Source organism: Seriola aureovittata, chromosome 12 (assembly GCF_021018895.1).
Source record: "Seriola aureovittata isolate HTS-2021-v1 ecotype China chromosome 12, ASM2101889v1, whole genome shotgun sequence".
In the NCBI taxonomy this organism is placed as follows: Eukaryota; Metazoa; Chordata; class Actinopteri; order Carangiformes; family Carangidae; genus Seriola; species Seriola aureovittata.
In genome coordinates, this window is record NC_079375.1 from 7197540 (window position 1) to 7211151 (window position 13612).

General features: G+C 42.4%; 1 protein-coding gene across 1 annotated transcript in view; it reads left to right on the forward strand.

Annotated features, from left to right (window-relative positions):
• st6galnac5a (ST6 (alpha-N-acetyl-neuraminyl-2,3-beta-galactosyl-1,3)-N-acetylgalactosaminide alpha-2,6-sialyltransferase 5a) overlaps nucleotides 1-13612 on the forward strand; it is a 51456-nt gene that overhangs the window by 21909 nt on the left and 15935 nt on the right. The window contains exon 3 of the mRNA XM_056391296.1: nucleotides 10907-11319. Within this exon, the coding sequence (XP_056247271.1) occupies nucleotides 10907-11319 (413 nt within the window). The remainder of the gene's footprint in view (nucleotides 1-10906; nucleotides 11320-13612) is intronic.

A 13612-nucleotide genomic window follows, 5' to 3' on the forward strand; every position in this document is an offset into this window, starting at 1 on the left:
TTGATCCACCTTTTTGGTCCAGTGGGGCAAAGTTTTCAATTTGTGAAATATCTCAACATCAACCAGATGCATTGCCACGTACAGACATCCAAGGTTTCTAGAGCAGTGGTTCCCAACCTGTGAGGTACAAGTGGACCAAAAAATCAGTGGCAAAATAGTTTTGGTAAAAAGTATGTGTAACATCCGCCAACGTAATAACAGCCCACAAACATAATACAAATCTGCAGCTTTTAATGTAATAACCCCACAAACGTAATAAATTTCCCACAAACGTAACAGCGGTTGCCTACTACAAATGTAATACATCATTTCCTGTGATCCTGCGGATTTGTTATGTTTGTGGGAAGGTGAAAGTCTTCAGCTTTCAAAGTTGTAATGACTTCCCACAAATGTCACATGAAAATGAAAAATGATCTTTGTGGTCATTGTTGTTTATTTACTTATACACCTGCCAATGGGTTCGAGTCAGCTCATTAGCAAATATCACGGGTTTGGGCAGAGCGGGTCAAAACGTCTCAAAGCAGCGCTCTGAGTAACTCATAAATAACTTACATTAACAAACATCGCGCGCAATATAGGCTGTGCATCAACAAGTCCACCTCTACCTTCTCTTCTACTTTCTCTGTCATTCTCTCTCTCTCTCTCTCAAACACACACAGCTTTATCATTCATTGTCAGTCCACAGAATTGTTTTGAGGCAAGTAAATATCTTGTTTAAATAGATTTTTTTTTCCCGCATAAGCAGAACGCCTCTTGTAGTGAGGATTTCTCTGCAGCAGCTTCATCTGTGTTTCAGTAGCCTCCCTGTTCAGCACCACGGACAGCGCACTGACAGGCTGAAAACTCTCTCTTAAGAACATTCAGGTCAAGCTCGGGTACGATGGGTGCGGGTCTTAAAAACCCCTGACCCACGCATCACTACTTTTGACATAGCCTATTCTTGTATAGGTTCTTGACTGTGTAGACTGATCAAGTGTTGATGTAATTAAACCCCATCATATCACCTGCTGTTACGTTTGTGGGGAATTTATTACGTTTGTGGGATTATTACATTAAGAGCTGCGGATTTGTATTACATTCGTGGGCTGTTATTATGTTGGCGGGTGTAACAGTATGTAATTATAAATGTAAATGGACTGCACTTATATAGCACTTTTCTAGTCGTATTCCTCAAAGCGCTTTAAAATGCTTGCCACATTCACTCACACATTCATACATTACACCCAACAGGAAGGATTGAAAGGAAAGAGAGTGAAGAGACAGATGGTGATTTGACAAGTGATCACTCCTCTGTCAAACAAAGAAGAAAAAATTTAGCTCCCCCTGCTTTCAGTTCCATCCTGAATGTTCAATCATTATCAATAAAATAAAAAATGCCTCTGTATTGTTACGGGGTCGGATTTGGGCCTCCAACATTTTTGAGATTTTCAAGTGGCATGAGTTTGAAAAGATTGGGAACAGCTGTTCTAGAGGAAACTTAATGATGATCCAGTGACTTTTCCTCTAGTGCCACCATGAGGCTGACATTTATGGTTTGGAGTAAAATATCACAACGACTTTAGGATGGATTGCCGTGGCATTTTGTACATACATTCATTGTTACCTTCAGGATCGTGGCTCTCTATCAAAGTGAAAAAAAAGCATAAATAGAGTGACTGCACCAGAAAAGTCTCATATTCACTAATAAGACACCACCGCTCGCTCGCATCACTATATAGATTAAACGATGTAAACAGAGTCACTGTGGGGAATACAATGAAGCACAGTATGTCTGGACCACAAACAATAGGGCCGTCTGATGTTGCGCTGGTGCTATCAAAACTGTAAATCAAAACCTATGCTACTTGCTTCAAGTATAAATCGGCCTTTAGTCCTGTTTCTACTGTTGGCTGTGTGGTGCTAACACTTTGTTCTCATACAGGCTGTGTCTTTGGTATTCTCCAGTCAAAACCTGCTTTGTTTTTCTCGCCACTGGAAAATATGACAAAAATATCATTCATCAACGGGCCATGGAAGAAGAAAAGTCGCATTCACAGCACAGTCAGCGAGACATGAGCAGGGTGACATACCAAGAAAGATACTCATAAGAATTTCTTTTGTTTTTTAAGACCTTTCAAGAGTATTTTTGCCTCCAGCTTCTGTTAATTTCTGACCATGGGTAGAAGTCTTGTCTCTGAGGAAGCTATAGAAAACAAAGGCGTCTTTGACGAGCCTAAAGGTCAGCCTGGAGGAGGTTGAAAATGCTCTGCTCTGTTGTGGTATCTCTGGGTGATACTAGACAGCCAGACAGCATCCTGCTGGGCTGGATGATTGCCGCCTCTCAACACTCACATTTACTGCCGTATCTTACTGTTGTATCCTCCATTTCGCATCTTTGAAGACCCGGCATCCTCTCTAAGCCCACGCTCAATCCCTCTTCCCACCGCATTCGCCCACACAAAATCAATAACAACACTCAAATGCTATTTCTCCACTCGGATGGGGGTATGGCATACGTCAAGCGTAATGGTTCGCTGCAGTGTAAGTATGTCTTCCCTCAAGGGGCCGCGCCGATTGGGAAAGGGAAGGGGGGGGGGTCGGGTGAGAAATTAAAAGCTGATTTCACACCCCCTTAAGACCCATGTGAGTTTTAACCACCAATTATTGCCTGTGTTAACCACGGGCAGCGAGGAGCTCTGAGTGCTGACCATGAAGCCAATCAGGCTTGGCCAACCGCACAGTCTCTCCCATTTACATTCACATAGTGATAATGTGTGATTATATGAGGCTTTGATTCCTCTCTGTTGTTTAATCACACACTCATGTACACGGACTTCAAATGCCACTCAATAATACCAGCCTTCTGACTCACACATGTTATTCTGTACTTGTAATCAACACCAGAACCTTGTTTAGTGACACAACATCTCTCTGTGGTCACCACCCACCAACCCACCCCGTCTCCCCCCGTTCTCAATGATACTACCTCCCCAGGTGGTCTGGGACCAAGCTCCCTCTCCGTTTCATCCCCTCCACCATCTCTCAAGGTTAATCCCTGTTGCTCTGACAGCCGTGTTTTCCTCGGGTCAGGAAGTCAGGCGGGGTGAGCGGCGGGCAGTCACTGATGGTTCGTACAGCCCGGTGAAGGACAGGCTCAGTGGAAGCAAGGGAGGGGGTTCAGATGCCAACAGAATGAGGAAGCAGAGGAGGGCGGTCCCCGCTGCCGGGGTTGTCTCTCTGGCAGGCGCAGCAGAGATGTGAGAGGCTGTTGTCTGTCTGCGGGTTGGAGCTTTTGTACTTTTACTAGGCCACTGTGGATGGATGGATAGGTTTAATGAAACCAGGACAAGCTCCTGGTGTGTGCCACAAGTGGGACAAGGTTACGCCTCATCCCTCTTAGGCTGAGAATCTCACTATGAAATGAGAAATGGTTTTGTTCTGTGAGCTAATTTCAAATAGAAACACAGTGCATTCAGAAAGTCTTCAGACCCCTGCAATTTTTTCACAATTTGCTGCCGTTTGCTAAAATCGTTAAAATTCATTTTTTCCCTCAATACACCACCACAGCAGAGTGAAAACTGAATTATAGAAATTGCTAATTTATTAAAAAGAAAAAACATTGGCATAAGTCTTCAGACGCTTTTGTTACAGAGTAGTAAAGTTTAGGGATAAGTGGTCTTCAATACCAGTCCTAACCTGGAGTATGTAGTAAAGGAAAAAGGATAAAGAAACAAAGAAAGCTGGAGCCTGTTTCTAAGAATGGACAAACAATAACGCGGTTAGCTCACCTGCGAGTCTGTGGGCCGGGCTGTCGCTGCCAGGCTGGTAGCAGTTCCCTCGGCGAAAGCCTGGATCCTTCTGGTCTCTCGTCCCCATGAATGGCGTGCCACTGCGTTGTCTGGTTTTTCAGTTTAGGTTTTGGATGGTTGGATTCCAACAGAAAATTACCAAACTGATTCCCTCAGAGTTCAGAGATGTCTTGCTGCAGTCAAGTTGCAGTCATCATCACGGCGCCCGTCTTCACGCGCTGACTCAGCTCTGACTTTCCTGAATCTCATTATGTCTGTTTAAGGAGCCACAAACTGCCCCACACAACTCACAGATGGTGCGTTTGAGACTTCAGGACAGCACAGTGACGTCTTATCAATACAGGTTAACCCCAATCCTTGTTCCTCCAGGAAAACCAGTCCAGCAAAGAAAAAAGAGGAATTGAAATTTCGCTCAGGTTCCTCTCATTTCTCTTGATCATCTTTAAGATGTTTCTACGCCTTGTTGGAGTCACCTGGAGTGAATTCAGCTGATTGGACCTGATTTGGAAAAGGCACACACCTGTCTATATAAGGATTCACAGCTTATCAGAGCAGAAACCAAGTCATGAGGAGGAAGGACCTGCCTGCAGAGCTCAGAGGCAGGATTCCTCAGATCTGAGGAATGCTACAAAATATTCTTCTCCTATGAAGGTTCCCAAGAGAGTGGTGGCCATTCTTCAACGTAAAAAGTTTGTAACAACCAGGACTCTTCCTAGAACTGCCGACCTTGCCAAACTTAGTAATCAGGGGTGAGGGGTCTTGGTGTGAGAGGTGACCAAGAACCTGATGGTCACTCTGGCTGAGCTCCAGAGATCAAGTGTGGAGATGGCAGAAACATCTGGAGGAAACCAGACATGATGTAGAGGACTGAGGCTAAACAGTTGAATTTTGGTTTCATCAGATCAGAGAAACTGGTTCCTCACAGTCTGAGAGTCCTTGAGGGAACCTCACTAGGGAGAGTCTTCTGTCTGGCCACTTTGGCATAAAGCCCAGATCAGTGGAGTGCTGCAGGGATGGAACTGTTTAACAACACAGAGTAAAAATTTCAAAAGAAATCCCTCATTCTTATTGGGAAAATCACATTTACAGTGGTGTCTTCGTGGTGTTTGTTGATGTATGAAGTATGAACAAGAATTTAGAGGTGAAACAATTAGTGAATGAATCAGTTGGTTGATTGAAAATAATCTGCATCCATTTTGATGATCGATTCATCATTTAAGTCATTTTCCATGTAAAAATGAGAATCTTTCTCACAGCTTCTCAGACATTTTCTGAGAATTTATGAAAGGCATTTTTCACTATTTTCTGATATTTTATAGACCAGATGTTCGATTTTATTGATTGAGGAAGTGTAATTGCTAGTGCTAATTGCTAGCCCTACGCTGCCTTGCCCCTGTGTCTCACATGACAAAATACACAAATATACACTACACATACAGTTGACATATGGTCCGACATACACATATATATATACAGTCAAGCCCCTACATGCATAGGCTCTGATTTAATCACTGTTAATGGACTGTCTGACTGACAACTATGTTGCACTTGTTGCATCGGCCTCAGTTTGAAAATTATAATGCGCATGTTAAAGCCAGTTAGGTGCAAAAAAATGGTGCACTTTTATTAAACTGCTCTGTATGAAAGTGATCAAAATGAGAAAGTGAGTGTTTAATATAGGAATGATCACAGGGTTTAACTCAAAGTTAAAACTTTGCTTTGCCTGTTCTCTACCATGCCCCATTCTCTAGGGTTGGAGTCAGGTACTTCAGTCCAATGATGTTAAATCTGGGTGTTAGGCCACTTTAAAGGGTTCATGAGATGTATAATGCAAAAGGAAAGCCGTTCTGCTACACAAAGTTCTATTCCTGTTTTAGACTTTACCCCCAATATTTACCTTTTTCTGTGAAATATTGGTTAATTTAACCTCTTCAGCCCTGAACGAATTATTTAAATGAAACCATCTGAGAAGTTTAGAGGGGAAATCTGTCTTTGATAAAAGTGTTGACATCCTACATGACAAAGGGCCCAACTTAACATTGTTTTTTTGTAAAAGATGATCAGCCAAAAAAAAGTTGGAAACCACTGATTTAATCTTTACTAATATGAGGTATTTTCTCATTTTATCGTACGTTTCAATGTAAAGAAGAAAAAAGTACAATATTAAGCACTGATATGTACACACATACACACGCTAACATCTATACATAATGTTCACCATGGTATCTTATTTAGGGCAGCCGTGAACAGACACAACTGCAAAGTAGCATTGAGTAAATAAAGCTACCTTTCACTCCCTAAAGAATCACAGGATTTGTTGCACGCCACAACAAATTGTGCTGTTTGCGCCTGTCTCCTGCTTCTAAATCCATCTCCAACCAGACATCACTCAGTGTGTGGAAGAAACATGGACTCATGTTGCATGATTGTGAATTCAACAATGGAAACATGTCCTGAAAACTGCAATTTTTCCTCTGTCATACATCTATTTTTACATCTCCAGTAAGGCAAAAAAGCCAAACAGTTATCACAATACATTATTTAGTTAGAGAAATCACTGCATTACTGATCGCAGCTTTGATCAGGTGTTGTAACTAGACACTAATGGAATACAATTCTTCTTTTTTTTTTAACTTAACGCTCACAGTTTAGACGTGGTGAATCTTTTAATTATGATCAAAGGTATTTTTTTTTCTAGTTTGGAAGAACAAAGCCAGTAATTTAAAATACATAAATGATAGATGTGTCTTAAATTATGAACCATTTATTGTATGAATCACTGAGCAGAGAACAATTTTCCACTGGTGCTCTGCTCAGTGGTTTTTGTCGAAGGATAAATTTTCAGTATTTAGGGAGTCAGGAAACGGCCACTTCTGAGGTACAATACAGTTTACCTCGACTCCATCGCCTCAGCTCAAGCCACCATATTGGATGGGTCACGTAATTCCGGCTGAAATGGAGAGCCTTGTCCGGACCATCCAGCCTATTTCTCGGTAATAGCCTGACCGAGCTCCCTGAAGAGGCCAATTCTGGCCAAGCAAGGCCCACTTAAATTCTCCGTGAGACAGAGGAAGAGAGAATAGGGTCTGCGCAGCCACTTAAAAGCCCCTGGGTGAAAATGGGATTTCTGACCTGCTCCACTGGTGCCGTAGCTCTATAGCCAGATTGGCTGTCAAGGCGCTGCCAGGTGGGAGAGGGAAGGGCAGGGGGAGATGGGAGGAATGGATGCTGCTGCTGCTGCTGCTGCTGCTGCTGCTAGTGGTGATGTTGTAGACCGCCAGGACCTCATTAGCTCAACATTTCATCAAACACTTTGGCACCGGTGTGGCTCTTACTGCCTCCATATCTCTCTTTCGCCATCCTTTTTTTTTCCCCTTATTTTTAACACTTCTCACTCGCTCTTTTCTTATCTCTGTCTCCTTTTCTTTCCCACCTCTTATTCATCCATCTCCCTTTCTTCTTGATCCTTGAAGTCTCGTTAACCAGATGAGCCTGTTCTGCTTGGTAATCTGCCACTAAGTCAAAGTCGGCAGTTGAGGATGATAATGACACCCCCACCCTCACACACATCCAGCTACAATCATTTGTTCTTGTTAATGCCACGAAAATGTAAATTTGTAACGGCTGTAAGAATGTAAATAACCACCATATTTCCTCTGGGGAGATATTTCAGGGCACATTAAAAGGCTCTCCACTTGCATGGTATGCATGTCTATGTGGAAGCGAAGAAAATCCCGGGCCCCACCCACATGCACACATACAAAGTACATGTGCAGCAGCCTCACACACACACACACACCACCAACATGCAGAGCCAGCTTAACGTACACAAATAGGTCTATGTTAATGATTTATGTGCATGCACAACCTCAAACGAGCATGCTGTAAAGAAAAAGAGGCCACTCGCTTAATGGACCACAGCAGACATGTACAAATGGGCGACCTCCGATGTCGTCTCAAGTTGTAGCCGAATCTTTAACAACAATAACAACAGCCACACATGTCATTGAAAATAGACAAAATACTATAAAATCCCATGTTGCATTTGCTGGAACAGGCCAAGGAAACGTGTGGTGAAGTTCTTGATGCAAATATGACTCAACTGCTCAGATCTACAGCTCAAACTAACTGTTATTTTCCTCATTGATTAATCTCTTAGTTATTTTCACATTTAATCGATTTGGTCTATAAAACGTCAGAGTCCAAGTATATTCAACATACATACATATTCAAATTGTTTGTTTTTTCCAACAAACTCAAAAATATTCAATTTACTATAGAAGACAAAAGTGCGGTGGAACCATTTGACTTTTGGCATTTTTGCTTAAAAATGGACATAAATGATTAATTAATTAATTATCTAAAGTTTTTCATCATTCATTTTTGTGGCAGTGATTGTCTCATGATTAATTTTTAATCACCAGTATGATAACAAGTTTGTTCTATCGGTTAGGAAAACAAAAATTTTGATTCATCATACATACAGTGTTGTGTTATTATCAGTATTCATTTCCTACTAATAAAATCAGGTCAGGAGCTTTCGTTAATGTTCACATCAAACATCAGAATGAGGAAAATGTGTGATTCAGTGACTCTGACCGTGGCCTGAAACTACTGATCTCTTTCAGTTGATAGAGTTTTTAGTCAGATTGGTGCCAACATGGTGCGGCTTGAAACACTTTGAACGGTCAGACATGTTGGAGCTGGCAGACCAGCTACAGTAACTAAGATAACCACTCATTACCAATGTGGTGTGCAGAAAAAACATCTCAGAATGAACAACACATTCAACCTTCAGACAACAGCAGAGGACCATGTCTCCACGTCACTTGATCCTTAATACCAATCCATCATGGTTTGAATGCCACAGCCTGGCTGTCTCAGTATTGTTGCCTACCATTTGCATCCCTGTGTGGAGAGAACAGGAGATTGGCAGCATGAATGTGCAGCTGACAAATCTGCAGAAATGATGTGATGTCAACATGTCAACATGGAGCAGAAAGGAAAGGAAGGAATGTTTCCAACACAAGGCCACGAAGAACTGAAGCAGTTTGAGAGCAAAGGGAGGAACTACGCAGTTTTAGTAAGGTGTTCCTAATAAAGTGCTCCGTGTATTGTACAGTATGTCTCTCTCTCTCTATTAATATATATATATATATATACATATATATACACAATGCATCCAGAAAGTATTCACACCCCTTCACTTTCCCCACATTTTGTTATGTTACAGCCTTATTCCAAAATGGATTAAATTCCATTTTTTTTCTCATCAATCTACACACAATACCCCATAATGACAAAGCGAAAAAGGTTTTTTAGAAATTTTTGCAAATTTATTAAAAATAAAAAAACTGAAATATCGCATGTACATAAGTATTCCCACCCTTTACTCAGTACTTTGTTGAGGCACCTTTGGCAGCGATTACAGCCTTAAATTTTCCTGGGTATGAAGCTACAAGCTTGGCACACCTGTATTTGGGGTATTTCTCCCATTCTTCTCTGCAGATCCTCTAAAGCTCTGTCAGGTTAGATGGGGAGCGTCGCTGAACAGCTATTTTCAGGTCTTTCCAGAGATGTTCAATCAGGTTCAAGTCTGGGCTCTGACTGGGCCACTCAAGGACATTCACAGACTTGTCCCGAAGCCCCTCTTTCGTTGTCTTGGCTGTGTGCTTAGGGTTGTTGTCCTGTTGTAAGGTAAACCTTCACCCGAGTCTGAGGTCCTGAGCGCTCTGGAGCAGATTTTCATCAAGGATCTCTCTGTACTTTGCTCGGTTCATCTTTCCCTCGATCCTGACTAATCTCCCAGTTAATGCCGCTGAAAAACATCCCCACAGCATGATGTTGTTGGTGGAGTGCTGCAGAGATGGTTGTCCTTCCGGAAGGTTCTCCCATCTCCACAGAGGAACGCTGGAGCTCTGTCAGAGTGACCACTGGGTCACCTCCCTGACCAAGGCCCTTCTCCCCCGATTGCTCAGTTTGGCTGGGCGGCCAGCTCTAGGAAGAGTCCTGGTTGTTCCAAACTTCTTCCATTTACGAATGATGGAGACCATTGTGCTCTTCGGTACCATCAATGCTGCAGAAATGTTTTTGTACCCTTCCCCAGATCTGTGCCTCGATACAATCCTGTCTCGGAGGTCTACAGACAATTCCTTTGACTTCATGGCTCAGTTTCTGCTCTGACATGCACTGTCAACAGTTGGACCTTATATAGACAGGTGTGTGCCTTCCCAAATCATGTCCAATCAAATGAATTTACTACAGGTGGACTCCAATCAAGTTGTAGAAACATCTCAAGGATGATCAGTGGAAACAGGATGCACCTAAGCTCACTTTTGAGTGTCATAGCAAAGGGTGTGAATACTTATGTACATGCGATATTTCAGTTTTTTATTTTTAATAAATTTGCAAGAATTTCTAAAAAACCTTTTTGCTTTGTCATTATGGGGTATTGTGCATAGATTGATGAGAAAAAAAGGAATTTAATCCATTTTGGAATAAGGCTGTAACATAACAAAATGTGGGGAAAGTGAAGGGGTGTGAATACTTTCGGGATGCACTGTATATATATAGATATATATATATATATATATATATATATACATACACACACACATAAGAAGAATTCCACATGAATTCTGTGCATCACAGCAATAGTGTTTGAGGTAAGCACACACTCCTCTGTTGTGTGTAAGTGGGAGAAAGATTTAAGGTGAAGCCTTTGTAACACCCCAGGGTTCCTACCAATCGCAAAGCAATATGACAAGCTACTACACATACCCAGGCGGCTCTGTCGCTCCCTATTTGTCAACAAAGCATTTTCTGCCTCAAACACGGAGTGAAGCTTTTTACCAAAGTTCCCTTAGGTGTGCATTTCTGTCTGCTTTGCATATCCCGTACAAAGCAGGACTTTCAGAGCATTTTGACTTCTGAAAAAAAGTTTGTAGATTTTATTATAAATACGGTGCAAAACTAACATAAACATTCTGCTGGCAGTGCTGCCAAGGGAGGAGGAGGCCAAATATTTGGATGCACGGTAGATATTTGTAAGAGAAAGTACTTATTTTTTTCTCTGTTTACCTCATTCCTGTTTTTCCTCTCCTGTCTCCATCAATCAGCCTCTGAGGATGCACTGCCAGACCTGCGCCCTGGTGACCAGCTCAGGTCACCTCATCGGAGGCGGTCGGGGTGAAGAGATCGACCGGGCCGAGTGCGTCATCCGCATGAACGACGCCCCCACCGCCAGGGGTTACGCACGTGACGTGGGCCGCCGCACATCCCTGCGTGTCATTGCTCACTCCAGCATGCAGAGGGTCCTGCGGAGCCGCCACGAGCTGCTCAACGCTAGCCAGGACACCGTGTTCATCTTCTGGGGCCCCAGCAGCTACATGAGGCGTGACGGGAAGGGCCTGGTGTACAACAACCTGAGGCTGATGAACCAGGTGTTGCCCAAACTCAAAGTCTACATCATCTCCTGGCAGAAGATGCTGCAGTTTGACGAGCTCTTCAAGAAGGAGACTGGCAAGGACAGGTGAGTGTGTTACTGCATCTGTCCCAGTGAATGTGCATGAACTCTGTAGAGAAGTCATTCTGGAGGGAAGTTATTCTGAATTAACAAATGTAAAAGTAGTGCTGAAATAATGTATAATCATTAATTGATTGGTTAATCAACAGAAAATGAATTGTCAACATTTTATCTGTCAACACATCTTTGGATTTTAGACTGTTAGACTGTTTAGACTGAAATTTGATGTCACCTCAGGCTCTGGGAAATTGTGATTTGTTGTTTTTTACTGTTATCTGGCATTTTATTTATTAAATGAGTAATCTAATAATAGAGAAAAGAGAAGAAAAGAACCTAGCAAAACAAATCCACACCTCCATTCGCATTCTTCTTTTTCTTCCCAGTATACGACCGCTTGCTCGGCTTAAATCTGGCTCATATACAGCATTATTGTAAGATGCTACTTCCACATCTGGGCCAATTCTGGCGCACACAACAGAAAATCGTCTGGCTCTCAGACAGTATCAGAGGATAACAGCCAGATTCTGGCCAGATGTGGACGTCTATGGGCCAGATTCAGGCCGAGGATCCAGGCACATGTTGGGCCAGAAGTTTCATTTCAGTTGTTGTATAGGACTGAGTCAGGATTTTCAGAGTCGATTTGGTTCATTATATATATTTTTCATTTTTAAAAACACTCCAAATTATAACTGATGTCTTGTCTTCATTAGACCGTATCTACATCTACAAATACACGTATATCTTTCACTCTGTGCACATGTAGTGTCAGTTCGGTGAATCCTGAAAGCACCAAAAGGCATGAGAGCTGGCCGTCAAAATTCTCGCCTTTGTACTCACAAATCTGTGTTGTTTCTGAAAAGACATTAGCAGCTAGACCTGGAATGTCGTGGAAATGCAAGAGTGAATTTTGTTTGTTTCTTGCATGAAGACAGCTCTCAAGGTTAATGTTCAAGTTCGACATGAAATAGTAATGTAACAAAAGGGGGGGAGGGATGAAAGACTCCTCTGCCTGCCTGTGAAGTGCAGATGGCTCAGTAAACACTGCTCCCAGCTCCTGTGTGTGCAACACCTTCCCTCACGCTGAACAGTGTTAGAGGACTCAAATTGAATGAGTCCAAGCTGAGTTCTCAGTCCTGTGAGCATTAATGCTTAATGAAAACGCCAGCACGCACACACACACACTCACACACTCACACACACTCACACACACACACACACACACACACACACACACACACACACACACACACACACACACACACACACACACACACACACACCCTGTTTGTCTCTCCCTCTCTTTGTCTGAGCCATTGTATCGGGTGTCAGTGGAGATTGAATCTGACTGCAGCTTAAGATAGATGTCAGGGGGGAAATTGCAGAGTAGAGGATTTGGTGAATAGCTCAGACATTCATCCGTCAGAATCTGTGCTTACAGTCATGGTAAATGTTTACAGTGAGCAAGCAGCTTCTGTCACTGTTCTTATTGGCTGCTTCTCATCCTTTGTAGCACCAGGCATTAACATCAGTGAGGCTTATTTTGGGTAATTTCTGCTGTGGGGAGCGTGAGAGGAGAAAAGGACGTATTTGTTCCTTAAATGTATTAGTTGTGTATCTTTTCTAATGTTTGAGAAAAGTTTAAAGGAAGCTATCAGAATGCGAAATGTGCTGTACCTTCATGGAATAACAATATTTTTACTTAATTTATAAAATGAGTGCTATTGTCATTGAGGATTTGGATCCTGTGGGAGAGCAGCATTAATAGCAGAGTTTCTGGGTAATCAACTGTGCGATCAGCAACCCTGCAAGCCTGTAATTGTAATTATGGGTTATGCCATTTCAGTAAAGGTAATTAAGATGGTGTGGGATGATGCCACATCCACCCATTTTAATCACACCGGCAGAGGAGCAATGAAAAACCGGTAACCCCTCCCCCCTCCCGCATCCACAGTGTTAAATTGCAAAGCCGGAATGAGCCTGAGGTGATTAAAGGCAAATTAGCCTTTAGAACAACTTTTTTTTTTATATTCAGTGTTTTATGTTCCTGTAATGCTTTATTATCATCACTAACAGCTCCTCTGCGGTGCGCTGTTATGGTATAGTTTGCTGGAATAAAAATGTTTGGGTTGCAGGCCAGCTGGTTAGACGTCATTCACTTATCAAAAGATTATAAGCAAATCTACCTGCAGTGGAAAAATGCAAGTTCAAACCTTGGCAGTCCTGGAAAAAAAAAGAAAAAAGTTCTGTGGTAAGAAAAGGTCAAAACAGGGAAAAGAGAAGCCTCAACAGGTCAACTGTG